This window comes from Octopus bimaculoides, chromosome 12 (genome assembly GCF_046866305.1).
Source record: "Octopus bimaculoides isolate indiv1 chromosome 12, ASM4686630v1, whole genome shotgun sequence".
In the NCBI taxonomy this organism is placed as follows: domain Eukaryota; kingdom Metazoa; phylum Mollusca; class Cephalopoda; order Octopoda; family Octopodidae; genus Octopus; species Octopus bimaculoides.
Window position 1 is genome coordinate 39,561,880 of NC_142939.1, and position 11,284 is coordinate 39,573,163.

The following is an 11,284-nucleotide window of genomic DNA, read 5'->3' on the forward strand; positions in this document are numbered from 1 at the left end:
AATTTCACCTTCTCTTCGTTTGCCACTGTCCGACTGTTCGTATATTTGTCTTGTTTTCTAATAAATGGCAAATTCTGACCGACAGAAACCAACACGAAGATAAGGTGTATCTCGTTCAGTATATACCACCATATCCAAATAACTTTAAAAACTTGACGTTTCGAGAAGTTAAAAAAGTTAAAACAAGAGTAATAAAACAAATACATAACTCTATTTTCGTTGTTTCTGAGATAAGATAACTGAGCTAGGCACTGAGATAAACAAGACACGTAAACCGGACACAGTGATATTTAAGACAAATAAGCGTAAAGCTCTCGGTAATACAATTCTAGATAATGCAAGCTTCACATATTTCCGTGTCGTTTGATAAGTCCTCGTACCTTTTACCTGGAAACAATGGTTTGGATATTTAGGTTATCGTGACTCAGAGTGGGTCTATTTTATGTAATAAACGTCGTTGCACTCCGTCGGTTACGACGACGAGGGTTCCAGTTGATTCGATCAACTGAACAGCCTCCTAGTGAAATTAACGTGCAAGTAGGCTGAGCACTCCACAGACACACGTGTACCATTAACGTAGTTCTCGGGGAGATTCAGGGTGTGACAAGGCCGGCCCTTTGAAATACGGGTACAACAGAAACAGGAAGAAAGAGTGAGAGAAAGTTGTGATGCCTCTTTTTGGTATAAGTTTTTCGGTTTTGGAAGAAAGGCAGGCACCAATGTCTTTATAATTTTAGGGCCTCTGAAATGAGTGAGAGGAACAGAGGACGCTATCCTGAAACGAAAGAGTTAGTAAGCACATTCGCAACAGAGTGGACCCTACAGTTGTGCACCCGAAGACCAAGAAGGACTATTAAATTGGACAAGAGAATCAGGCTATCACTGAAGGCCATGGTAGGATTTAAACTCGGGATGAAAAGAAGTGGAGCAAGCATCACAAGGTATCTCATCTGAGAAAGTTGTGGTGAAAGCTCGTGGAGCTTGAGGTGCTTTCTCTCAATAAACACTCACAATGCCCATCTGGGAATCGAAACCGCGATACCACGACCGCGAGTCCGCTGCCCTAACCACTGGGCCACTACGCTTCCACCTAAATAGATATGGCACGAAGGTGTTTTCTACACTTCTTTGTGTAAATCTTTTAAACTTTTACTTTTCCTCTGTGGCCATGCTGCATTCGAACTTTAATCGATCGGAGATTGAAATCTATTCACAGAATTGCTTAGTTACAAGATATAAAAGGAATATAACAAACAAAACACCGTTTTAAGCGATGTAAGCATAAACACTCACGAGCGCGCGAACACACACACACACACACACACACACACACACATACACACACACACATGCACACATCCACACACACACATACAGATACGTACTCATACAACCACACACACACACACGCACACAACCACACATAGCCCCTCCCTTACATACACATTCTGCATAGTTTCCATCAAATTCTACTCACAAAGAATTGGTCAACTGCCAAAATTGACTTAGCCCCTCACCCACCTTTCCCGATATTACTGGCCCTCTGCCAAAATTTGAAAGTGATATCTTAATTAAATTACAAAAGCTTGATTTCTCTTTCTCTCAGGTTTACGTACACACACACACGTGTGTGTGTGTGTATGTGTATATGTGCATGTGTGTAAGTGTGTGTATGTGTAAGTGCGTGTGTGTATGTGTAAGTGCGTGTGTGTATGTGTATGTGTGTATGCGTATGTGTGTGTGTCAGTTGAAGCCATTTCGGTCTATTATGATAATCTTTTCATAAAGGAAATACAATGTCGTGTGGTTGCTACTCCTCCCATTGAACGTCCCACCCTTGATTGGTCCATAACGAAGTGAATCACAGTTGCTGCTGGTAATAATGAACTGGAGCAACGTGTAATGGAAATTCTTGTTCAAGGACATAGCGCAGCCCAGTACAGGAATGGAACGCACGACATTACGATTCTGGACCTAACACCACTCATAACTGAACCCATAGGCGTTATTTGTTACACAAATATTACAAAAGGAAGTAAATTAAGGAACTTATTGTATTGTGATCCAATAAGTTTGTTTAACCCTCCATCGTATTCAGTCTTCTATGTAAAAAAAAAAGGCATGCTTCAATGAGAGATTATACAAGGGCTATGTATAGACAGGGTTGTGGAAGAAAGGTTACCGGACCTCAGCTATGTATTTCGTGACCTTTAAAAGAAAATGATTACGATGAGTTTGATGTAAGTCACCCAACAGTATAACTCGAAGCGAGTACAGCTAAAAATAATAGCTTTTGATTTAGATAAAAGCCAATAGGTTTCATGGTTGGGAATTAGTCGATGCCATTAACTTCAGTCAAAGAACTGATTTTTTTGTTAACCATAAAGGTTAAATTTCAAAGAATGAGAGGCAAAGTATAAGCGCAGGCGTGGCTGTGTGGTAAGAAGCTCGCTTATCAACCATATGGTTGCGGGTTCAGCGTGGCATCTTGGGCAACATAATGTATATTTTTGTGTGTCTGTGTTTGCCCCTCCACCATCACTGGGCAACCGATGTTGGTGTGTTTACGTCCCGAAACCTAGTGGTTCGGCAAAAGATACCGATAAAATAAGTAATAGGCTAACAAAGAATAAATTCCGGGGTCGATTTGTTCGACTAAAGACGGTGCTCTAGCATGGCCACATTCAAATGACTGAAACAAGTAAAAGTATGAAGTTGGGCTCAGCGAATTTCGAACTCAGAACGTGAAGAGTCGGAACATATCGCGAAGCAATCTTTCTGACACTTTAACGATTCTGCCTGCTTGTCACTTATAATGCTTCCTGATTTAGAAACGAAAAAAAAAAAAAGAAAATTATTTTCAGAGGAGAGGCTTACTCGATGTCATCTACTTGACTTGTACCTTATCTATCAAGATCTCAGTTGATAGCGGTGGAGTTTAGACCTCAAATAAACAATACCTCTGTCGCTGACAGTTTCACTGGTAAATTTTTTTATAGGCCTTAGAGTTGCGTTTTTCCCTCTTGTTGAAGTGACAGGCGTATGGATCTGTTGCATTGACGCTGTTTGACCTCATGCCAGCGGTTGTTAGTTAACTGTCGGTTTTATTCTAAAATATTCTTTTCTACCTTAGGAACAAGACCGGAAATTTTTGGGGAGGGGGCCAGTCGATTAGATCGACCCTAGTACGCAACTGGTACTTATTTAATCGACCCCCGGCGCAAGCATTCAAAAATAAATTGTTAATGGATAATAAGAAAACTGCCAAAACAATATAGCACCGGACTAAAAGCTTCACAGCGTTAAGTTTTATTCTTGTTAGTTTTGTGTGAAATGATACAAGTTTGACTTTTTATCTCCCATTGAAGTCAACAGAATGTGCAGCTGTATTTCATTGTTTCGTCGAAACGTCTGTATGCCATATCTTGCAAAATGTAGCTTTGAAATTGAAAATATATTAATAAATGAGGTTTGAGGAGATATTCCAGATAATATGTATTGGACAGTTCCTCTCTATTCTGAAAATGTGCTCTTCTGATTTTATAAAATTTCTGGGTGAACTCTCTCAGGAGCAAGGATTTGAAATGGGCATCGGTACACATTCCTCTCCCAACAAATTAGGAAATTAATATATATTGGTTTTCTTTTAACAAACAGAAAGAAAGGCTCTATATTTGTGTATCCAAACATATTTAACACGTCTATGTTCACTCGGACGCGAGAAGACAGTCTCTCTGTAGAAATAATCTCAGGAGGAAATACTCCTCATAGACTATATATGAAAACGCATCATTGAGTTATGAATGACGTCATCAGATTGTAGGACGTATGCGTTTCTGCATCGTAACTCTTTAATGATATAAGTGAATTGAAATGCTTTCCATTGGCAACTGGAACCATTAGATTAAAATAAATTAATCGAGCGTTTAATTCCTGTTTTCCATCGATGACCAATGACTTAGAAACAAACAAAAATAAAACACACAAACAAAAACACTTTTCCTTAGATATTCCACCATAATTAGGAATGAGATCTTGTGGCTATCATACTTTTCTTCAGGCATAAACCGCAAAGGTAAAATGAAGTGAATTGACCTTAAGAGTGTATACTGGTTCCTTTAGGACTAAAGAACAAAGGCTCCGTATTGTAGACTCTTCTACCAAGAAATAAAAGGGAAGTTTCTCTCATCATTCAATTTCTACTGGAATCGACAGTGGAATGTGATGTCGCTTGATTCCAATTAAGAATAGTAACCATAGCGTAATCAAAAGTCCAAATTATATTCTATTTCTCACACATGAAACACATACGTTAAAAATAATGAAATTTATATTTTTATTACTTAAATATGTGGTCAACGTCCTTTTATAATTAAAATAGAAATTAATCACATTTCTAATTAATGTCTTTTTTTATATGAACGGCTTCATATAAGGGTAGTTATTACAACAGCGAAAGGTGCAACTTTGCTAACGAAGCACAATAAAGGATTTCTCCAAACGTTTGGAGTTATCTTTCCTTGTTGATCAGGTTAGATAACAACGTTTGCTAACACCATATCGGTTTTTTTACCCTTATTGCTGCATTTAATTATTCTGAAGATATTTCTCATTAAAACATTGGGAATAGTAAAAACCGTCAAAGTATTGCTTAAAAAATATTGAAAAAACAAGAAAAATAAAATATAAAATACAATTAAAATGTACATTATAAAAAAATTATAAACACAGGAATTATTAACATAAGATATGGTATTTTAGCAAAATGTATTTTGTGTTTTCGAATTTCATTTCATTCCTTAGCTTCAAGTTCCTTTTGGTAATTAAATACGAAAACTAAGAAATAAACGTAAAAAATAAATCCTGCAAATGGCAGATTCTGAGATGACATTGTAAAAAATTAATATTTTCCGTCTGGTAAATATGCTCTATTTTCCATTCCGCTCATTTCGTTTTCTAGCTCTTTCTTAGCTTTTCCAGCAGGTCCCCAGTTTTCTGTAGGTTTAGTAATTTGTTGTATTCGCTGTTGGGTAGAAAGAAAGAAAATATACAGATAGTGATTATAATAATAATAATAATAATAATAATAATAATAATAATAATAATAATAATATATATATATATATATATATATATATATATATATATATATATAGGGAATAGTTGTATGACAGTAAAAATATATATTATTTTTCTTGTAACATTATTTAGTGTCTGAAATCGTGGAAGACTATTTTTGGAATGAGTTTCACAACAAATTAGCTTCTCATCAAGCGATAGATAGAACGGTTGTGTGGTTAAGAAACTCGCGTTGCAGCCACGGTTTCTGTTTCAACCTCACGTCTGCTATAGCCACGGAGTACCGATACACCTTGTAAGTGGAGTTTGCAAGCGGGATCGTATGAAGTCTGTCCTGCGTGTATTCACCACTTAACAAATAATGTTTGCTTACGTTCGCCAAAAGAAGCAGATAAAATGAGCACCAAATTTAAAAAGTAAGTGGTAAGATGGAGTTGTTTGACTAATCAACTTAAGGTGGTGCCCCAGCATGAACGCATCCTCAAAACTAAAGCAGTAGATAAACCTTAATACATCCATATATATATATATATATATATATATATATATATATATATATATATATATATATATATATAGTTTTAGGGAAAATAACCAATTTTCAAGAACTCATCGATGAAAATCCACTATCACATATAGAAAAATTAATAATTAAAAGCACAATAAATGAGTATAATATAAAGCAAAGTAAATATCATAAGATAAATATAATAAAAAGATTACACGTGTTTCATAACCAATTTTCAAATAGAAAAGAAATTTAAATGGATTAAAATCAATTGAAATTATCGAAAATAAGTTCTATTCAAAAATATAGCTACTCGTCAGATCGTAAGTAGAACAATAATTAGATATATATCTCAACCAACAATAAGTACCAAATGAATTAATATGAAATACTTATTATATAAAGATAGAAAAATTATTTAAAAAATATCATAATATCAAAATAATAACCATTCAATAATCATCCCTACATCCATTATAATAACATGTATATTATATACAAAAAACATCTTACCTAAATTATCATTGTTTTAAATTATCATTGTTTTAAATACAAGTTGAACGAAGTTTAAGTTTAAAATAATAATGAAGATAAAATTTGTACATATTTAACCGGTGTAATAGTTAAAGCTATACTATTTAAAGCTAAAGACGTTTATTTAATTATGATTAAAGATCAATTGAATAATAGAAAAATACAAGATTATTTATTTCTACAAACGTAATAATAAAAAAAATGAAAAAAAATTATGAATGGAAAAAATTATGAATGAAAAAATTAGGAAAGAAAAAATTATTAAGAATAAAAGGTTAAACTTTATATATATATACAAAGTTTTGATTTAAAAAAACTTTAACGATATTATAAACTATAAAGATTAATAATTAATCAAATAATATTAATCAAAAATAATCGAAAATATATCAACACTATTCCAATCGAAGTTCTAATATTATGTTGAAATGAAACTATAACTTCTAAATAATATAGTGTTAAATAAGTTATCTATTAAAATAATCTATAAAGAACCAAATGAATAGTATAAAAACAAGAATACATATTATTTTCAAATAGTAGAAAATCTTTAGTAAAGTGAAAACAGTACTTATCCAAATTTTTCTATAAGGCTCAATTTAATTTTATTTTTTTATAAATTGATTTTAATTGAGTTTTTTACCTGTAATTTTGGATTTTGTCCCTAATAATATTATTATTATTATATATATATATATATATATATATATATATATATATATATATATATATATATATATATATATATATATATATATATATATATATATATATATATATATAAATATAAATTCAAAAAGGGATAAAACTCTTTTACAGGAATTTTATCAAGAAGCCAGTAGAAATTTCCCTTACGAATTTTTTTACACACTGGCTTCTTGATAAAATTCCTGTAAAAGAGTTTTATCCCTTTTTGAATTTATTTATCAAATATTTACACAGAATATATTCAATGTTGAATTTTTATTCCTGTCTCCACACGTGTACCCAAAAGCAACCCGGAAGTATTCCCGCTTCTTTGATGAAGATATATACAGATAAACTTCATTCCCTTTACTCTGTCGGATACGTAGGGTGTTCGTTTTTGGTGAGGTGAGAATTCTGTTTATTTATATATATTTTTGGTACAATACTGTGCTGATGAACGAAATCTAGATTCATTCTAGTAATCGCGAAATCGGTCGATACACAGTTAAGTTTATTTAAAAGAAAGTAGCTAGGCTTCTGTTGGTTGTTTTTCCTCGCATTAGGTACTAAATGTGGTTATTTTGAGAAGTCCACTGTGTGGCGTTGTTATTTTTCTGTAATAATGCCCTTTATATATATATATATATATATATATATATATATAGGAAAATGTAAAAAAGCCAGAATGCTGAACTGGGAGCATAATTTAATGAAGATTTTTTCTAACCGGTTTTCATTGCGATGAAGCAAATTATCAAGAAGGAGAATGAAAATGTTTTTTTACAAAGAAGTACAAAAAAGTACAAAATGAAGAAAATAATATATAAAACAATAATATATAAAAAAAATAAATATACCCATACATTATATTGTCTTTGAGCTTTTGTAGTTCAATAGTAGTTCATGTATAAATTGGTAGGAAAAATAAGGATGCATGAGAGTTGAGAGTTTTGTTAGGTTTAAAAAAGGGTTAAAAGTTTGTGTTAAGCAGGAAATGTGGTGTCAAAACAGGAAGTGTGTGTAAGGGGAGACAAGTGTTTTTAGTTAGAGTTATGAACTCTTTTTTTCAAAACAGGAAGTTTGTGTCTGTTCATAGAGAAATAAGGTCACTGAGGGGTGTGTGTGTTAAGAAATGGTTGGAATTTCTCTATGAAAAGATTCTCCTTGTTGATTCTTTCTTGTGTGGAGATTCTGTCTTTACATTGATAGAAAGGGAATATAATGAATTTAGGGTTTTTGTTTCTGGCGCAAGAGTCTATGTGGCCACTGAGTGGAATTTGGCGGTATTGAGGGAGGTTTATTTGTTCCTTATAGACAGCTACTCTTCTACGTAATGGGAGGCTCGTCTGTCCGATATAGAAGTTTTGGCAACCTGCGCAAGTAAGGACATAAATGAGGTTACTCGAGGAACAAGAGAAATTGGTTTTAATTTTAAACTTTGTTCCTCGTTTGAAGGTAAATTCAGAGCCTTCAAGTAGGTAAGGGCAGGTGCCACAATTAGGGCGTGCACATTTTTTAACTGATGGGGGTGGAAGTGGTGTATGTAGTTTGGAATTGGTTAATAATGTTTTCAAAGATTTGTGTTGCCTTTTGCATTTAAGGACTTTGTGTGTATTAATGATATTGTTCATTTTCGGGTCTGTGGTGAGTAAGGGGAGGTTTTGTTTAATTGTGGTGAATGCTTCGATGTTATTGGGGTTATGGGTGGAGATGTATGGAAGTATTTTGGGGTTGGGTGTGTTATTATGTTGGTTGGTTTTTAGTGTGTTTTTGTCAAGTTCCTTGGCACGTTTTATTCCAAGATCTATGAGTGTGGAGGGATATTGGCGTTGTAACAGTGTTTTTTTGAGATCTTGTAAGCCTATTTCTCGAGTGGTAGGGTCAGAGACAATGGTGCAAATTCTTTTAGCTAAATTAAAGGGGATATTTATCTTGGTGTGTTTTGGGTGGCATGAGCTAAAAAGGAGGTATTGTTGTGAGTCTGTAGGTTTGTGGTAGATGTCGGTTGTGATTTGGTTATTAGGTGTTTTTATGATTAAGAGATCAAGAAAAGGGAGATGATGTTTGCTGAATTCCATAGTGAATTGAATGTTGGGATGTATGTTATTAAGAATGGATTTGAATTCTAGAAGTTTTTCATAGGGTTCATTCCATATGATGAAACAATCATCCAAATATCTTTTCCAGTTATCCATTAAAAAGATGTGGAAAAGGTGTCCAAATTTCTGACGTGAGGTTTCATATAGTGTTAATTCAAAAAAACCCATTATGAGGTTCGCAAGGACTGGTGCAGCTTTAGTACCCATCGCGATACCACATTTTTGGCGAAAGTATGTGTCTGCAAACAGGAAGTAATTGTTGGTCAGAATGAACTTAAGTGATTCTATGATGAAAGTTGTGTTGATGCGATTAGGAAATGTTTCTGGGTGTTTGTGCAGCCAGAATTTAATTGCCTCAATCGCATATTCATGAGGGATATTTGTATAAAGGTTGACCACGTCAAAAGACACCAAGAGTGACTCCTCGTTTGTTGTTTTCGGGAGGTGATTGAGCATGTCAAGATCATCTCTGATGTAACTTTTGATGTGGCTTAGGAAAGGTTTCAAAAGAATGTCCAAGAAATTGCTTAAGCGATGTGTTTCGCAGGAGGTGCCTGCTATAATGGGTCTTAGTTTTAAATCTTCCGGTGTCTTGATGTTGATGTAGATTTCAGAGGAGAGTTTGCAAGCTTCGGTGATGGATTTGTTCTTATGGATTTTAGGGAGGCCATAGAAGAGGCTGGGCTTGCATTTGAAATTAGTGATGTAATCTTTTTCTTTGTCCGTGAGTCCTTGACCTTGCTGGAGTATAAGGGTGGTGAGGTTTTTGAGAGTTTTTTGTTGTTTATAGTTGGTGATAGTTTCATAGAAGGAGTTATCGTTTAGTAAGGAGAGTGCTAGGTGTTTGTAAAAATCTGTGTTCATTAGGACTACAGTACTACCTTTGTCAGCTTCTTTGATAGTAAGGCTTTTGTCCTGTTGTAAGTCTCTTAGATTTTTCCATTCTATGCTATTAAAGTTTGATTTGACCTTGGTTTTAGGTGGGGTAAAAGGGAAACTCTGGATGTGGTTGCAAAAATCATCCAGTGCTTTATTCCTTCCTTTGGAAGGTATGAAGTTGCTTTTGTTTTTAATAATTGAGTCATCCTCATTGTTGAAGTCTATGAAAGCTTCTGTTAAACGAAGCTTTCTGCAAAATTCTGAAATGTCATCCTTGATCTCAGGGGGGTTGGGTGTTCTTGGGGTGGGTGTGAATTTTAAGCCTCTGGCTAGGATGTTAATTTGGGTTTGTGTAAGGGTTTTATTAGAGAGGTTTATTATTTTAGTTTTCTTTTTAGTTTTCTTTTGATGGGTCTGTATTAGCGGTAGTGCCTGTTTTTCTCCCCTCTGTCTAAAAAATGGTTGTTGAAGTGGGGGGTGTAGTGATTGTTAGAATTGTGGTAGAAGGGGTAGGGGTAGGGGTATTGTTGGGTGGATAGGCTGGAAGTGGATGGGTAGGTATAGTGATTGTGTTGGTATGGGATGTGATGGTTTAAGGTTTTGTGAGAAATGCGGTGGGTTTTTGGGTGTTTGTAGGGTGGATTGTATGCAAGGTTGGAGTTGGGTAGGTAGTTATTGTGGTTCTGTTGGTGTGGGTTGCCTGGGTATGAAGATCTGTAGAAAAAATGGTATGCTTGTGGGTGTTTGTTGGGTGGACGGTATGGGGTACCTTGGGTGGGAGATTTATGCATAGGTGTGGGTAGGATTCCTTGTTTGTTATTGGTGTGAGAGTAAGGGGCATTGAGATGGGGATAATAGCAAGTATAAGGGGGGTTCATGATGCTTCTAGTCCATATGGAAGGAGAATGGTTGAGTTGGGTCTTGTTTGGATTATTTTGTGGGGAAAAAGGGTTTTTGTAGGGTTGGAAGAGGATGTGTTTGGTGTGGAGGGAGGTAGGGGGGTATACGTGTGTGTGTGTGTGGTGTTTGTGGCTGTGTGGTAAGAACTGCTTCTCAAACACACGGCACCGGGTTCAGTCCCACTGTGTGGCACCTTGAGCTAGTGTCTTCTACTATTACCTTGGGCTGACCAAAGCCTTGTGAATGGAAACTGAAAGAAGTCCATCGTGTACATACATGTATACATCTGTGTGTGTGTGTGTCTAGTTATCACCGCTTCATAACCGGTGTCGGTGTGTTTAGGTCCCCGTAACAGTAACGGTTCGACAATGGACACCGATAGAATAAGTACTAGTCTAAAAAATAAACAAAAAAACAAAACAAAAAACAAAAATACAACAAAGAGGTCACGAGGTCGATTTGTTAGACTAAGAACCCTTCACAGCAGTGCTCCAGCATGGCCGCATTCAAATGACTGAAACAACTAAAATATTTTATACATATATACATATGTGTATATATATATATATATATATATATATATATATATATATATATA

The 11,284-nt window shown here is 34.7% G+C and overlaps 1 protein-coding gene across 1 annotated transcript in view; it reads right to left on the reverse strand.

Annotated features, from left to right (window-relative positions):
- Nucleotides 1–4,267: 4,267 nt before the first annotated feature.
- Nucleotides 4,268–11,284, reverse strand: part of LOC106870706 (sodium- and chloride-dependent glycine transporter 2) — a 32,073-nt gene continuing 25,056 nt past the window's right edge. Inside the window, exon 11 of the mRNA XM_089361281.1 lies at nt 4,268–5,023. Within this exon, the coding sequence (XP_089217407.1) occupies nt 4,901–5,023 (123 nt within the window). The 3' untranslated portion in view covers nt 4,268–4,900. The remainder of the gene's footprint in view (nt 5,024–11,284) is intronic.